The sequence below is a fragment of the Lycorma delicatula genome, chromosome 9 (genome assembly GCF_047948215.1).
Source record: "Lycorma delicatula isolate Av1 chromosome 9, ASM4794821v1, whole genome shotgun sequence".
NCBI classification, from domain to species: Eukaryota; Metazoa; Arthropoda; class Insecta; order Hemiptera; family Fulgoridae; genus Lycorma; species Lycorma delicatula.
In genome coordinates this window covers 119213651-119232592 of record NC_134463.1, presented here as the reverse complement: position 1 = coordinate 119232592, position 18942 = coordinate 119213651, and the positions used below count along the sequence as shown (strand labels likewise).

Here is an 18942-nt window from a genome sequence, read left to right as displayed (position 1 = left end):
AGTGTCCAAAAAATCAATTACAAGTTTTAATTATTTTGAACACATAGGGTAATATGAAATACAAAAAACACTGAAAACAATATTATTTTCAAAAAATATTACAGCAGTACAATATTTATTCTTAACTAAAACCGGAAATCCTTTCTGATGCACTTACTGCTATGAAGTTTATTTTATAGTGTTTTTTATTTACATTAAATAAATATGTTACTAATGTCTGTTGAATGAATTATCAACATAATTAAAATAATTAATATAAATTTGTAGCCATAAATTAGAGTGATAATAATGATAGAAAAAGGAAATTGACAGTCTCTTGTTAAAAAAAATCTGAGGAAGATGATTAGAGGAACACGAGATTCTGAAACTTAAGTGATGTGATTCAGGTAAGAAAGTAAATGAAGTATCCTTAAAATTTAAATTGTCATGTTTAGTTATATATAATTTAAAAACGAGGACAAAACATTAAAAAAAAAGTGCTACTCTGACAATGTTAAAAGACTTGAAGGACTCTTACCAAGAGATAGAACAAAATTTTGTAAAATTGAATTCAATTTAACAGGTTGACACCCTTAGAGAATTTGACTCACTATGGCATATTAATTTTTGAGGGACTAATAATTCTCTCATGTAAAATTTTGAAAATTCTTACATGAGGGTGATTGGACACCTACTTGAAGTTATTCAATAGTGTGCATGTAGTTGCCACAGGGAGTTGTATGTCGTTGGTTTGATCGTGAATCCAGGACTCGTGCTATTTCTATTCTATAATAAATATATTTCATGAATATAATTATATTACATGGACAAAAGTTTTTTAAACAATAAAAATAAGATATATACATATATATATTTAATATTTATTAATGTATATAATTAATTTGATGTTTTATTTTGTTGATAAAACCAATTTAATTGAAAACAGAAACATTGCTACATGTATTGTCAAAAATTTACACACTGGAGTCTCACAAGTAGCGAAAACATGCAAAAATGTTATTTTTTACTTGAAGTAACTGATCGGACTTAAAACTAAAAAATAGCACTGAAAATATTTTCAAGTCTCAAAACAAATAATTCAAGTGAAAGAAACTGAAACTTCTGTAAAAGCATTTCTTTTTTTTTGATAAAAAAATTATGAAATTACCGTGGGTCAACCTGTTAATTAGAAAGGTATTTCTACTATGGTATTATTAACAGTTCAGTTATTAAAGCAATTCCAGTATGAAACCCGAGTAAGCAATTGAATCAGAAAAGGGTGATTTCTTTGGTTTAGAAGATGAGCCTGATTATCCAAGATTATAATACTAGATGAAGTAATAAGTGCAGATGTTTTAGATGCTGTTGATTGTTCTAACTTTACATGTAGGTAGTAGGTGAAGATGATACTATTCAGAATTGATGAAATAGGTGGCTACTGGAAATTTATTGTCATCACAACCACACATCTCAGGAATGGTCGACCTGAGACTGTACAAGACTACAGTTCATTTAAATTCATATATATCATCCTCTAAAGTTGGTGGTTCCGGAGGCTAAACAGAAAAAGAAAGACAAATATGCACAGCTAAGAAGAAATGATGTCTGGTTTTAAGGCCATGATACAGCTAGATAGCTGTGTTTTTATGTAATACAGAGTAACATGATATCAGATTGCTTTATGAAAAAACTAATTTAATAATTTAATTTCACAAAAAAATAGACCTGTTACTGAATCTGCAGCAATATTGCTGTGGGCTCAACTTACAATTCCCCGATGTGTGAATCCTCTCTTGAAACCAGTTAGGTCATTATAGTGGGGGTCTACTGTAATTTAAAAATTTAGGGTGTTACATTATTTTACTTATTATTGTTATTATTATCAGTGGTGGGTTGCGATGATAGAAGTGTGTGGCCAGCTGCTGCGGCGGCGACTGCTACACAGTCCAATTTACAACATTGGCAGTATTCAAGTAAGTACTTAATTTAAATTTATCTAAGTGTATTAGATCGTGAATATGCAATTAATATAATTTATTCTTTCTTGTGTGGGAGTTGATTAAACAACTTTGGTGTTTGGTTAATCAAATGTCTAATGTTTTAATACGAATGAAACTGTTCTGATTGGATTAAACATTTTTAAGTTGTTAGTAAAAAAGTATGGCTTATCTGAGGAATGGAGAAAAACTAAAATAAAGTTGTACTCTAAATTGTGATGAACCGACCCAGTCAGTCGGTGTAGTGGTTAGTATGTGTAGGCTTCCCCTTTGATTGGTCCATTGTTTAATTCCTAGCAGTATATGGAACCTTTTGAATTCAGGGTTCTCGAATTGTTAGTAATTTCTAATATATATATATTTGAGAATTCATTTTTATTTTATTTAAATATTTTGTTAATAGTTTAATTTTTGTTTATTGTACATATAGCTTGGATGTGTTTCTGATATGATTTTTGAAAACTTCTGTTAGTCATTTCTTAATAAAATTTACCACTGTCTTTTTTAAATTATTTTATTTATACCTTATTTATTTAAAATATTATTTGAACTTTTTTTTTTACTGAATGTTTTTTTATCTCTATTACATGTGATATTGTATTATTAAAGATGCTGATTTGTAAAAATTTTGCATGTGTTTTTATTATACATGATGGGTATGCAAATGTAAATAATTTTGTCTTATATTGTTGAATTCTTATCTATTGTATTTGTATTTAATTTTATTAATTCTTTTATAATTGTTGTACTTATTAACAATGTCAATGTAATTTATTCAAATTGAATACTCTTTAGTTTGGTATTACCACCTATATATTTCAATGTTCTGTTGTAGGTTGCAATTTTTTGTTGAAGTTGATATGTTTCTTGTAGTATAGATTTTCTATAAAATTCCCAAATAAGCTTATTAATCCTGTATTTATGTTAATGTCAATAAAATTAATTATATTTTTGCTTTATCCAATATAAATATTATATTCAAAGTTAATCTGTTGTAGATTTAAAGTCACAGATCCTATCAATAATTTTATTGTATGCATATTTTTAAAATTTAAAAATTAAATATATTTATATTTTATTATTGTAAACAGAGGTAATTTCTAATTTTTCATAATTATATTTTTGCTTTATCCAATATAAATATTATATTCAAAGTTAATCTGTTGTAGATTTAAAGTCACAGATCCTATCAATAATTTTATTGTATGCATTTTTTAAAATTTAAAAATTAAATATATTTATATTTTATTATTGTAAACAGAGGTAATTTCTAATTTTTCATAATTAGTTTTTCCAGTTTATGCATGTGTATATATTTGTCTATCAAACAATATAATAATTAAGTCAGTTGTTTAGTAATGACATTTATACAGCAGTGTTAAGCAAACTCTGATTAAAATTTTGTATTTTTCTACAACATTTTTAAGACGAAAATATCTGAGCTTACTAAAAGATATTGCTCCTACTGTAATATTGCTCCTCAGTTTAATATTAGGAGATTAAACTGAGCTCATCTGGCAGATTTAACTTTAAAAAAATCTCTGCCTTCATGCTTCAAAGAAGTAATAAATCTTTTATTTTATTCTGATTGGTAAATCCTAAAGAATGGGTAGATATGCTACAATAAGCGTATCATATCAAAAATGGGTAGATATGCTGCTCAGCAGATAAAAAAAGGAACTGTCCTACATTTGCCTGAATAGATGAAGGGAAACTGTTAAAACCTCGATAAAGAGCAAGGTTTTATGATTAACACTTGAGCAACACAATTAATTATAAAATAAAAAGAATATATGATTTGAGTCCATTCTAATTGTTTTAAAATATTGACTCATGAAGTAACATTAAGGTAAGTGCATGAAGATAAATGAAAAAGATAATTACAAAATAATTCAGAAGATTTTAATGAAAATTATTTTAGCATAATATTACATACATTGGATGAATAAAGAAAATTCAAGGTGTTTTTTCAGATTTTTTAAATTAATATTTTAAAATGAGGATTTGTAAGATCTGGTGTGCAAAATCCCAAAAAAGATAAACTGAAGCCAAAAATAAATTAATAGAAAAAATGCGTATCCACAGTTTTTTGCTTCATTGAAGACGTATTGCATATTTTAGCAGAATAATTCCCTGAGAACAGAAATCTAAAACAAAGAATGGGTGGTCAGAAAGGGCTTAAGATGCAACTGTGAACTGTACTAAGAAAACTAGCAAGAAAAATAATCTTGCATAGCTACTTTGAGAAAACAGCTAAATAGATTTATTTTTTCATTTTTATTAGTTTTCTTTTGTGTAAATATTATATTTATGTAATGTGAAAAATAAATTTAAGTTCATGAAGATAAAGAGCTTAAAGCAATGTTCATATCTGTTCATTTTAATCTTACAATATTTTTTCAATTCTGCTCTGTTTAACATACTTGTGGACTAGTAAACCAGTGATGTTTTACAATTTTCAATTTGCTAGTGTAAAATTGCTTGCAGTTGCTACGACGTCTGTTCAGAAAATAACCAAATATTTTTAATTTGCACCAACAGAGATATTTAGTGATGTGTGGTTGGCAGCATTGTATTCTGGACAACCTCCTTTGTAATCGCATGTTACATGTTGGTATCTCGTTTAGTTTTCATTTTATTGATATTTGAATGCAACATGTTTAAGTTTTGTAGCGATTTCTATATTGTGCCATTTCCGGGAACAACAATACGATGTAAAATTTTGCGTGAGACTGGGAAAAACTTCGACAGAAATGTTTAAACTTTTGAAACAAGCTTATGGAGACAATGCTCTGGTCATATGCAATGTTAGAAATGGTTTTCTTGATTTAAAAGTGGTCGTTAGTCAATTGAAGATGACCCTCAATCCAGACAGTCTTCAACTTTCACTTTCTGAACGTAACCCATGTTCAGAAAATCAATGCTCTGGTACGTGCAAATCACCGATTGACTGTCAGAGACTTGCAGAAGAGGGGGGTAGCATCTTGATTGGATCATGCCGTGACATTTTGACTGAAAAAATTGAACATGCATTGAGTTGGAGCAAAGTTTCTTTCTCGTTTGATGACCGAACAGCAGAAGAACATAGAGTGGATGTTTGTCAGCAACTTCTTAAACAAGCCGATGACAATGAAACATTTATGCAAAGGATCATAACAGGAGATGAAAGCTGGGTTTACAGCTATGACATTGAGACAAAAGTTCAATCACAAAAAAATCGCACCTTAAAAAAATTGCTACTAACACTTAAAGCATGCTGCACTAAATAACAGTAATATGAAAACTAAATGAGATATCAACAGTTCAATAACATGTGGTTACATAGGAGATATTGCAACACTACCATTTGTAATGCGGAACCATTTGTCACTAAATATTTATCTATTGGTGCCTAAATAAAAATGTTTGGTTATTTTCCGAACAGAGCTCATAGCTTGGATGTACGAGGTGTGATAAAAAAATATGTTGAATAATTTTTTATTAAAAAAAGTAATAAGGTTACATAGAATTCGATTTAATCTTCTTCAAATTACTGTTCTTGGCTAGCAATGCACTTATCCCAATGTTGACTCCATGACTGGAGGCATTTCTGGAAGGCGTCTTTCGGAAGGGCTTTCAGCTGCTCGGTTGTGGCCCTCTCAATGTCAGCAATGGTGTCAAAACGTTTTCCTTTAAGCACAGTTTTAATTTTGGGAAGAGCCAAAAGTCGCATGGTGCTAAATCCGGTGAGTATGGCGGTTGTGGACAGACAGGAACACTTTTTTCGGCCAAAAACTCGCGAATGAGAAGCGAGGTGTGACACGGCGCATTGTCGTGGTGAAGAAGGAAGCCATTGGTCCATTTTTCTGGTCGCTTTCTTTATATGTCGTTTCGCAAACGTTGCAGTACACCCTTATAAAATTCAGTTTACAGTTGTTCTCCTTGGAACGAACTCTGATTGCACTATGCCCTCATTAATGAAAAAAAACGAGATTGACCTTGATGTTGGATTTTGACTGACGTGCCTTTTTAGGGCGAGGAGATGAACTGGTTTTCCATTGGGAACTCTGCATTTTGATCTTAGGGTCATAGCCATAGACCCAACTATCATCTCCAGTTATAATTTTGGCCATGAAGTCTGGATCTGCATGAAGACGACCCTTCAACTCTGTGCAAATTGACACATGATTTTCCTTGCGCGACAGACACGATAAACACAACCTCACTCTAGCGGCTCTGGCAGCTGACTGGCAAGCTTGAACAGGTTACAACTTGTCCCTGCCTGTCTCAGTTGATCACGCTATTGGACAAATTACAGCATATGGATGTAGCGTCGGCAGTTGCCGCTATAAAAATTCATTCACCGTATTTTTTTATCACATCTCGTATATCTATATACTTACCACATTTTTACTTTGTCATAAGTTTTCACATTAAACCCTTCTATTTGTTTACTTAGTCCAAAAAAAAACAAAATATTCTTTTATTTAAAAAAGAAAAAAAATTATGATCGTATACATTCTTGGTTGTCAATTTTCAGTAATTAATTAATTTAGTATTTAACCATTGATTATTGAATATCAACCTAAACAATTATCAAAGCAGAAACAAAATTTCATCAACATTCATCTAATCTTAGTCATGCCATGCACAGAAAAATAGAATGTTGCTTTTTTCATTATAGTTTCTACAGATTTAGTCGCTACAGGAAATACTGAAAAAAGATGCTTTACATTGAAATGTAATAGACTTTTCTTGAATGTAGAATCCTAATTTTTTATAAAATTAACTAATTTGCTGAAACAGCAAAGAAATGACTAAAATTGTTAAAAAATTTGGATAATAATGCGATTGTAATAGAATTATACTAAATTTGGTTAATATTTTAGTTTTATTACTGTTCTGGAACAGTTTGTTATGTTCTGGAATAGTTATGTCATTAAACAAGAATTTACTATGTGCATATATATATATATATATATGCACACTCTGTAAATTAACATTCTACTACTGTAATATCAATAATTAAAAAGTATTATTTTTATTCATAGTTGGTGATCCTCAACCACATACAATCCCAGTTGGTTTTCAGCTTGCTCGTGACCCAGTTACAGGACATTTTCTACTTCTGCCTGCTACAAATGTTGGTTAGTATATTGGGTTTCATATTTGTCTATGTTGAATAAAATATTATTTTTAAAATAGTTATATTAAAAGTAATCATTTCTTTTTCTTTTGTTTATTGAAATCATATTTGCGTTAATTTTAAAAATTAGGTTCCATTTGAATCATTTTTGTAATTATAAAAACTGTACAATGGGAGACCAAAAAATAATCAGAGTATTTTAATTTTGTTTGCTGCCTTCGACCGAGTTCTTCTTTTTCTCTATGCGATGGCTGCACTGTACAACAATATTTTCAGCCATATAAGATGGATAGTTCAAATTTGACAGTCAATTAATTAGGGTGTGTTTTTTTCAAGTGGCGATTTATTTTGTTTGAAAATGTCTTAACAAAGAGTTTGTATTAAATTTTGTGTTAAAATGGAATAACATGCAGCGAAGTGGTGAAGGTGTAAGAGAAAGCTTTTTGCTGCTATGGTGATGCCAAGGGTTTATGAGTGGCACAAACAATTGAAGAAGGTCATGAAGACATTGAGGATAACAAAAAGGTGGTCAACATCCTAACACATCAACGATTAATGAAAAAATAGTGATCAGTAATTGTCAAATCATTATTAAAAGAAGTAGTTGAAGAGTTGGGAATCTCTTATGGATTATTTGAAACAAGTTTTAGTATGAAACATGAAAAGCAGCAAAATTTGTTCCAAAACTATTGTTTTGAAAGAAACATTGCAAAAACATCGCAAAACAGTAGTTAGCCGACATTGCTAATGAATCAGACTGATGTCATTAATTAACTGTTATGATGGATGATGTATTAGAATAGGTGATGAAATGTGATTAATGATATTGTCACTAAGGTCCAGTCATCCCGATGGAAGCTTCCTAAAAAATCAAGACCGAAAAAGCACGCAGAGTTTAATTGAATGTTAAGATTTTACTTACATTTTTTTTTTTGTTACAATGGTGTCGTCCATTATGAATTCTTACCACAAGGTTGTATAGTCAGCAAATAGTTTAATTTATGCTATATATTTGAGGCAGTCTGAAGAAAACTAACAAAGGTGGGCAAACAGTTCTTGGATTTAGCAACACTCTAATGCTCCTGCATTAAATTCATGATTATTTAGAAAAAAAAACAAACATTTTACTGATGCTGCAGCTTTCTTATTCCCTAGACAAGGCACCCTCTCTCTCATTTCTCTCTTTCCATTGATTAAGAGAACATTAATAGAATAATGATTTGTAGGGATAGATGAAAAATAATTTCTTTGTGAACTTAAAGCTAAATAAAAAAAATTGCCTTCTATAAATGTTTTGAGGATTTGAAGAAACTTAAACATAATTGTGTCATATTTCTGAGGGACCACTTTGAAGGGAGACAATTTCAGTAAGGAAGACGTATTTCTCTTTGATAAACAAAATTCTTTTAATTTTTTAGTACATCTCAATTAGTGTGTATTTAAATTCTGATTTTCAGTGCTACATGGGACTAAGAACATATGAGACATCAGTAAAAGTTGGATTTATTAAATTTAATTAGTGAAATCATTAATTCTTAATAATATCTATCATTTTTTACATTGATTTGTTCATAAAAAGTCAAAACATGATATAGAGGTTACTTAGCATTTGGCAGTGCTGCAAAAATTGACTTAACGTGTTTAACAATATTTTTTATCAAATGGATTTTAATTATTTTTTAATACGTCTTTGTATACAAATAAATGTGCTTGTGTGCAACAGTTATTGCAACAATACATTTTTTATATAAAGAAAAAGATAGAAGCATTTGGGTAGTAACATAGAAAATTATTTTAAACAGGACTGTGCTTATTTTTTTTTATGAACTATTTAGTACGGCAAAAGTATAAAGAGTGGTTCAGATTTTATTGGTCTTTAGGAGTATTGGTGTATAATATAGTATAACAGTATACTAGATAACATGAAGTTTTTAGATTTCTTATTTTTAAATTACTTGTAGCGAATGTAATTCAGGTAGCATTTTTAATTTTATGATATTTATTTTATTAAATAATTAAAAATCATTTTTGTTATTTGTGGTGGGAGGTAGGATATCATTATGGTATAATTTTAACTATGCAATTTAAATGTATTTGATTTTATTTGTCTTAAATAACAATTAAAGTTTTTAATCACTCTTTTTGAATATTGATCAAAGTATTGAATTGAATTGCACATGTTTATGTTTACAAATAATATTTATTTATGCTAATTAGTTTATTTCAAATGTAAAATTATGCTCATTGTGGAATACTTTTTTTATTTATCTATTTACATATTGTTTATATAACCAGTAAATTTTCATAGTTATGCTTTTCTAATGTATTATTTTATAGCTTTATTATTACGTACTTTAATATTCATAATATTTAATTGAGGGCTTTAACTTTTCAATATGGTGAATAAATTTCTTGTAAAACTTATTTTTGGTGAACTGTTTTTCTTTTCAAAGCTTGTTCTTTGGTAAATAAATTTTTACATTCCTATTTGTTGGAGTAATTATCATCTGTCATTTCTTGTTAAAAATTCTATTTAATCAAAGTTAATTATTATTTGTTTAACAACAAATAACTGAGATTTTGAATGATGGTAAAGAACATTTTTTTAATACATAATGGTTGTTTAGAACTTGGAATTTCTAAAGAAGTACCTTAGAAAAGGTAAATTGTGTATTTTTTTTACACAATTTCTTTTGAAGACATGTTTAATGAACTGGTTCTCATATAATATAGTTATTTAATCATTTTCATACTGCAGCACATTATTATGTAAAAAATTAAGAATTCATATGATAGCTCTTATTATTTATTTTGGATCAGAATTTGATCTGATCTTTATCAGTTAATTTTTATAATTTACAAATTTAGTATTCTTGCATTTTCCGTTTTTATAATAGTTTTTTAATTAACTAATTTTATATAATATTTGTAAAAGAAATGGCCAAGGTGGAAGACAATCTTGGAGTTCAAACTCTTACTAAACATAATCAGTCCCTCATAGAATATACAGATATATTTTCCTGAATCATTGTTCCTTTTTTCCGTATTTTTTGGTATTATGGGATTTTAGTCCCCCATTACTATAAAATTTTGATCTCCTTTTACATATGTGATTAGATTAAATCAGCATTTCTCAACCTTACAGTGTTTGCGATTCAATTTTCAACCATAATTTTCATTGTGCCCCCTCCCATACAATAACAGTGTATACAATAATAATGCATTTTGACACTAAAGGTACAGTATTACTTCAATTACAAACCTTACAAATTACCAAGAATAAGTAAATTTATTGATATTTGGTGACACTGATTCACTGCATTGACAAAACCAGAATCTATGACTCTATTGCTCTCTGTCTTACATCAACCGTAGTGGACATTCTTGCAGCTTCACGGGAAGTTCAGATTTGTCTGGAACATTTTGGAATGTCTGTATAAATGCTGCACCTCGTTTAATTCCAGCCAGTCCCAGTCAAGTCGATCGTTCTATCGCTATCAAATCTATTGTGAATGTGTATGTTGTAATTTATGTTTATTGCAATTCTTGGTATTAAATATTCATGGCACTTGATTTAAACAATCGTGGATAAATTTTTAAATGGGTGTAAGTGAGCATTAGGTAGTGAAACATTTACAAGTGCTAAGACGAGTGTGATTCTGAAAATAAAATCAAGAACATATTGCCCTGAGGTAGGTAATCCCCACGTCCGGAACACAACATCTACGTTCCACGTCCAGGGCGGTAACAGCCGTACTTATGTACAATACATATAGCTGGCTAACGGGGCTCCGAGTAAATTCCTCGGATATGCTTTCTTTTGACCTGTTTCCACCTTCAGGTCCCCTCATGGATTGGATTTTTTGGCCACCTGCAGGATATGAACAATTTATGGATTAGGAAGTGGACATATACCAAACTTAGAGCTGGCGATGTGGCGGCTATGGTCGAAGTTATTTGCAGGTGTAACGGAGACCTTTTGTTGTCCACATGCCCCTCGCGATGGCAAGCATGTAGTTAAGGTGCCCATGTTGTTCGGAGCATGGGAGCCCTGAAAGCCTCGGTGTGTAAGGGCCTGGAGACAGTGCAGAGACTGCGCATCCGCTCTCTGCCAGGACATATGCCGGTTCCACCGGAGTACCGGAACGGACCTCCAGGGTTGGTAGCCCTGGAGTGGGGGTGTACTCCGGCGGCTAGCCTTACTACAGAAGGGATTTATTGTTCATGCAAGTTGAGCAATTAAACGTGGCAGACGTAAACACCCTCGTTTAGAACCAGCCGTTTCGCCTGAGGCAAAACGGAGGAAAAGTGCCGAAACTAAAAAGATAGAGATTGAGGCTAGAAAAAGCTTACAAAAAGCTTTTTTCAAGAACAATAATACACCGAAACCTAAATATTTGGTTGTTACCAAGGAGGATGGAAATTTTTCGAAGGTGAGTCCTTTTCTCATCGCTCGGGAAATAACCAAATGCGCTGGTGGCCCTGTAAAAGAAATAAGGAAGACCTTCATAGGACTTCATGTTGAGACTGTAAATGATGTCCAGTCTCAAAAGATTCTAGGGCTTAAAAAGATTGGAGAACTGGCTGTGCATGTTGATCCCCACGGTACGCTCAACACCTCAAGAGGTGTGGTCGTCTGTCGGGATCTTTTAAATTGTACGGAGCAAGAAATTTGAGGAGTTGTCAACACAGGGAGTCATAGAGTGTCGCCGATTGAACATGAGGAGGAATGGCGAGGTCCTACCTTCAGCCTCTCATGTTCTCACATTTAACCGGCCTACCTTGCCGGAGAAGATTAGAGCGGGGATACATCGATTGGATGTGCGGGCATTTATCCCGCAACCAATGCGATGCTTCAAGTGCCAACGTTTTGGCCACACCGCCATCAAATGTGAGAGAACGCAAATATGCGTGTGCGGCGAAGAGGTGCATGAGGGAGAGCCGTGTAAAGAGCCCCCTACATGCATCAATTGCAAGGGACAGCATTCATGTAGATACAGGAATTGTCCTGTCTACAAAGAAGAAGTAGCTGTGCAGGAAGTTAAAACTCTGCAGAAAGTCAGCTACATCGAAGCTAAAAAGATTGTTAACGCCCGCAAACCCAGAGCAACAACATCTTATGCTCAGGCTGCGGCTACTGTTCCTGCTCCTGCTCCAATTGCTGTATATGAAACTCAGCTCATCAGTAAACTTGCTCCGAACTTGGCTAACATGATTGAAAGAATTATCGACAATAAAATGAAATCTTTCAATATTAAAGATACAATAAAGCCAAAGATATTAGTACAGCCTCCTCCCGAAGATAAAACAGCGAAAGCTGCTCTCGCGCTGAGGAAAACGGACCCCAAAGCAGAATACCAAGTCCGTCTTAGTGAGATTCTTGATGTAAAGAAAACAACAATACCTACAGAGACTGTTATGGAGGCTCCAAAGCCTCCTGCAACTGAAGTGGCCTCTAAGCCTCAGAGGCCACAAAAAATCACACAGGGGGGGCGAGTGTCCCCCCTCCCTCAGGCGGTTGCCGGTGCTATCCCCGTGTCGGGGAGTGGCCAGGTTGCCGCCTCTCAATCGGCGCCTGAAACCGGCGCCGATCCATGTCCATCGTCGTCGGCGGCTTCGGTGGTCTCCGACACGGAGACCGGAAGCCTTACAGGCGACGACCTTCTTTCTCCGCGAACATGCTGCTGTTCGCAACATGGAGAAGAAGCGAAAAAAAGGATGGCCGAAAGGAAAACCCAGACAATAATTTAATTAAAAATTAGCGAGTCGATAGTACAGTGGAACATCAATGGATGTTTTTCAAACATCCATGAGCTCCAACGCTTGGTACATGATGTAGACCCGATCTGTATATGTCTGGAAGAAACACATTTCCGCCGAAATGAAAATTTTAAATTAAAAGGATTCAATATATTTCGGCGAGATCAACCGCCAAATATAAGAGTTAGAGGTGGAGTAGCTATATTAACATCGACTAGAGCTACCACCGAAGCGGTTGTTCTAAACACAAACCTACAAGCGGTCGCCGTTAGAATGAAGCGTCCGCTCCAGGTCACTGTCTGCAGCATATACTTGCCGTATTTTGATTGGAATAAGGATGACATAGCAAGACTAATTTCCGAGCTTCCCCCACCTATTTTACTGGTGGGTGACTTTAATGCTCATAATTCTCTTTGGGGATCAGATCGAGTAGATCCCCGTGGAAGAGAACTGGAAGGGTTCCTGATTAATTCAGAACTTATTATTTTAAACGACGGATCAGGAACCTTTTTCAATGCCAGAGATGGATCGACGTCCTGTATAGATCTTGCACTTATAAGCGGATCGATAGCACCAAGGTACAGCTTCCATGTCATAGATGATCTGCATGGGAGCGATCATTTCCCGGTGCAAATTGTAACTGATGTTACAAGAACAATATATCCCATCCCTAAAAGATGGTTATTTGAAAAGGCAGACTGGACGAGCTTCACAGCTAGAACGATACTCCCGGAAACAACTGGAGTTATCGGAGACGATGTCGACGCCATAACAAATGCAATAATTGAGTCGGCATCGAGATATATTCCCAAAACATCTGGGAAACTTACAAAGAAACCCATTCCATGGTGGAACGATGAAATAAGTGAAGCTATAAAAAGAAAGAAAAGGGCGTATAACGCCTTTAAGAAGCGTCCTAGTATAGAAAATCTTGTTGCCTTTAAGAAATACAGGGCGTATGCAAAACGTCTTATGATAGATTCGAAAAAACGATCCTGGCAGTAATACGTGTCATCCATCGACAAAACTACAACTGCATCAGATGTTTGGAGGAAAGTGAAGGCGATTTGTGGGCGTAATGATTTTGCTCCCATAACTAGCCTTCAAGATGAAGATGAAATAAAAGATACTCCATATGAAATTGCAGAGCTGTTATCCAATCATTTCGAAAAGGCCAGCAAAACGGCCAACTACGAGGAAGGTTTTCAAACCAAAAAAGAAGAACTCGAAGGTCTACTAAATTTTAGAACTGAGTATAATTACTCATATAATGTACCATTTAAAATGGAAGAATTCGCGAAAGCGTTGGAAAAAGCAGGTAACACAGCTGCTGGTCCGGATGAAATCCACTATAATATGATCAGGCAGCTGAATACCACTGCAAAGTGTAGATTATTAGAACTTTATAATAAAATATGGCGGGATGGAACGTACCCGCAGCAGTGGAAAAAAGCTCATGTTGTTCCAGTACCAAAGAAAAATAAAAATTTAACAGACCCCAATAGCTACCGTCCTATTTCTTTGACGTGTGCTATGGGGAAAATATTGGAAAAAATGATTAATAATCGACTCGTCTGGGTTTTGGAAAAAGAAAACCTGATATCACCGTATCAAGCAGGTTTTCGACAATACCATTCTACCACTGATCAAATGATCAGCTTAGAGGACATTATATATAACAGCTTTATTACAAGGAAACATTGTGTCGGAGTCTTCTTTGATCTTCAGAAGGCTTTCGATATGACCTGGCGTCATGGTATAATGCTCCAGTTACATGAATGGGGCATTCGTGGCAATCTGCCTATACTGTTCAGCAACTACATGAATGACCGTACCTTCCAAGTACGCGTCAAAAATGAATATTCATGTGAAAGAATATTGGAAAATGGCATACCGCAAGGTTCGCCGTTGAGCGGTACCTTGTTTACCATTGCCATTAATAAATTGATATTAGCCATTCCAGTAGAAATCAGCAAAAGCGTCTATGTTGATGATCTGGCAATCGTATATGCCAGCAACAAGACTGCTATGGTGAGGTACAAATTGCAACGAGCGATCAATGCTCTAAATGAAGTTGCAAGGAATAACGGATTCCAATTCTCACCAGAAAAAACGTGCTGTGTACACTTTTGTAGGAAGAGAATTCCTCATCAAAGTCCGGCGTTGACAATTGATGATAATCCAATACAATATAGAGACAGCGTAAAGTATTTAGGACTAGTATTGGATAAATCCCTTACATGGGGATTACATATACAGGACTTGAGTGATAGATGCAAAAGAGCCCTAAACATTATAAAATGTTTATCGAACTTAAATTGGGGCTCAGAAAAAGAGACATTATTGAGACTGTATAAAGCATTGGTTCAATCTAAACTAGACTACGGATGTATCGTATATTCATCCGCTAGAAAGTCGCACTTAAGAAAGTTAGACGTAGTTCATAATAGCGGAATAAGATATGCAACAGGTGCTTTCCGCACAAATCCGGCGGCTAGTCTGATGTCTGAAGCCGGAATAATGCCACTACATATAGAAGAGAGATCCTCTTGTTAAGATATGCAGCAAATATATGGGCTTTCCCTGCTCATATAAATAATAAATTGTTTACGACTCATCCCATGGCTGCATTATACGAACGTCGTGCTACCTATTCCAGACCAGCCGGAATTAGGTACCACGAATTAAGAAGAAAATATGAAATTGCTATACCAGAGACTCTAGCAATTTCTACTAGAGAAATACCGCCATGGCTCTTGCCAGTGGTAAATACAAGTTTGGATCTCTCTCAAGGAGAAATAAAAAAGAAACCAGCAGTGATCATCCAGCAGGAATTTTTGGCAACCGTCAGTAACTACGAAGAACATATTAGAATTTATACTGACGGTTCTAAAACCGAACATGGTGTTGGATGCTCGATATATGTAAATGAAGAAGCCCACTTTTGGAGACTGCCAGATGTGGCCAGTGTCTACACGGCAGAACTCACTGCAATTCAGCAAGCTCTTCGCTACACTGAACACTATTGCGAAGAGAGAGTGCTAATATGTTCCGATTCATTAAGTGCACTCGTTGCAATTCGGAACAAGAACATTAAGGATGTCCTTATTGCAAACATCCTGTCCATTTTATACGTACTAAAACAACGAGGACAGCGATGCTTTTTTGTATGGGCTCCGGGGCATGCTGGTATTACAGGAAATGAAATCGCAGACGAAGCTGCCAGAAAGGCAACAGTCTGCGATGATTTGGATGCATTTCCTGTAAGAGTGGCAGATGTTAAAAACCGTCTAACCAACATAGTAAGAAACAAGTGGAACGCTGAATGGAGGAGTTTAAATACAAAATTAAACTCGGTTAAAACTTTTCCTTATAAATGGAAAAGCGACTTTAAGTTGACTCGCCGTGAACAAGTAGCGGTGACCAGACTTAGAATCGGTCACACGCGATTAACAAATTTATATTTGTTAACCAGCGAAGTGAGACCAATGTGCGGTGTTTGTAATAAAACACTGACAATCAAGCATCTAATAGAAGAGTGTACCATATATGAGGACCTCAGAAAGAGGTTCCGTCTTACAAATAATATTAGTGCTGATCTGGATAATGGAAATGAAGAAAATATAGTTGCATTTTTACACGCCAGTGGTCTTCTTAAAAGTCTATAAAATGGAAGTTTAAAGCTGTGGTAAAAGATACTCTAAGCGGTAGTTTTATATATACATATAAGGGAGTCTTATATGTATATATAAGACTCCCGAAGCGTGGCACGTATAGTGACGGGAGGTAGCCCTCTTGCCTAGGCCATTTTGGCTCACCTGCATTCAAGAGCAGTGAGTCGGCGTGTGTCCGATGATGGCATGGGGGACCCTCAAGGGTGGACTGAGGGCGCGAGGCTATGGGTGTACGCCGTGCATGCCTATGGCCTGATATAAGAAGGATTCAACTGCCACGGCACCCTGGCACGACTGATATACTGCTCAACGGCGGTTCTGGTTGCCCCGAGGGTGCTTAAGCAAACTATAAATGAGACTTCGTAGAAGAAAGAAAGATATGGTATTGATTAGTTTAATTTTAATTTTAAGTTCATGGTCTTTTGAGAACCTATCTCAAATTTTAATATTGGGGCCCTTTACACCCCGTAAGTGTTTGTGATTGTCCTTGTCTTTCATGTTTTAATGTTTATTGTGAAGTTTGTGTTTTTAAATAAAATGTAAGGGCCCTTTACACCCTTACATATGACGATCCTGTTGGAGATAATAATTTCTTTTAAAGAATGTGACGAGGGCTAATGACCTTAGCAGTCGATGCCCGTAAAAATTCAGTTAAAAAAAAAAAAAAAGAACATATTCTCAAGAATACTTAAATTTTGGGTTTAAAAGTACTGAAGTAAATGAAGAAGAAAGGCCCTTATGTGTCATTTGCTCAAAAATTTTGGCAGCTGACAGCATGAAACCTAATAAACATAAACGACATTTGGAAATGCTTGACAGTGAGTACTTTAACAAACCCCGAGAATTCATAGAATTATAATTAAAATCATATGAAAAGCAAACATCATTTTTAAAAAAAAACCTTGTGAAAGAAAAAGCTTTACTTGCCTTTTACAAAGTTTCATATGAAATAGCCAGTTGTAAAAAGCCTCACAGCATTGGTGAAAAGCTTATTTTTCCAGCTGCAGTTGGGATTGTAGAAACTATATTTGGAGATAATTTTGACAAACTATTGTAGTCCATACCTCTATCAAATGATATTGTTGCTTGTTGAATCAAATTATTTTCAGTTCAGCTTGATGAGGCAACAGATAGCAATAAACATAGATGCTCATTTCATTACCTATGTTCAATTTTGTGATGGTATGTCAGCAGTTGAAGAACTACTTTTCTGCAAGCCAATAGAACTCAAATCAACAGCACTCACATTATTTGCTATTTTAAGTGATTTTATAAATGAAGCAAACATAGAGTGGAAAAATTGCATCGGAAAATGCGCTAATTGTACTCAATCAATGTCTGGAAGATTTGAAAGTATACTAGCACTTGTGAAACAAAAATCTCCACAGTGTGTCTGGACACATTGCATGATACACAGAGAAACTCTGGCTTCCAAAGAAATGAGTCTTGGTCTGAATATGTGCTAACAACAGTTGTAACCATAGTAAATTATATAAAAATGAGACCCCTAAAATCAAGAATCTTTTCTGCACTTTGTAAAGACATGGTTGCAGTACATTCACCAATACTATTTTATTGCGAGGCAAGATTGTTCTCATTGAAATTTTTGCAAAGTGTTTATGAATTAAGAGATGAAGTCACCATTTTTCTACAAGAGGAAAACTGACCAGAAGCCAAGAAGTTTCAAAATAGTTTATTTGTGATGGAATTGAGCTACTTTGTCGACATATTCAAGAAATTAAATCTTCAACTCCAAGGAAAAAATACACATATGTTGGATATGAGTGATATATATATTTCTTTTTGTAGGAAATTGGTGCTGGTGCAGAAATTTAAAGCAAAAAAACGTAGAAATATTTCAAATGTGGATGAATGTGTTAAAACCTATAAGGCTGAAGAACATGTAAAAATTGTTTTTGTAACCATTGAACATTTTTTCCCATGTCAGCAAAGAATTTTAAAATGTATTTTCATATCGATGACAACTTTGTAGCAAATTACAACTGGGTTAGGGGATCCGTTTCAAAATACTCCCAAAGCACTTGCAACTGCCGAAGAACAAAGCTTCATAGACTTTGCAGCAAGTGGCAAAATCAAAAGAACATTTTATTGTATTTTGATAAGAGTAATAAATCACTCTTTGAATTTTGGGCAGATGTGGATGAGTTTTCTGGATGAAAACAAGAGCATTTCGTATATTATTATCATTTTCAACATCCTACTTTTGTGAAACCGGATTTTCTGTTGTGGCTGCTTTGAAGACAAAATATAGATCTTGGCTAAATACAGAAAAAGAACTCTATTTGAAATATTAAATAGAGAAAAATAATGTCTATTTGTAATATTAAACCTTCCTTCAAAAACTTTGCAAGACAGGTTTTAGGGAGTTACTAATAATTATTAAACT

At 34.0% G+C, this 18942-nt stretch overlaps 1 protein-coding gene across 5 annotated transcripts in view; it reads left to right on the top strand.

Annotated features, from left to right (window-relative positions):
- The window catches only part of LOC142330773 (uncharacterized), a 507371-nt gene that overhangs the window by 424745 nt on the left and 63684 nt on the right, over positions 1-18942 (top strand). For 4 of the 5 annotated variants that reach the window (XM_075376224.1, XM_075376226.1, XM_075376227.1 and 1 more), the window contains exons 8-9: positions 1866-1952; positions 7007-7102. In XM_075376224.1, coding sequence (XP_075232339.1) covers positions 1866-1952; positions 7007-7102 — 183 coding nt within the window. The remainder of the gene's footprint in view (positions 1-1865; positions 1953-7006; positions 7103-18942) is intronic. The other variant, XM_075376225.1, reaches the window with a different exon arrangement.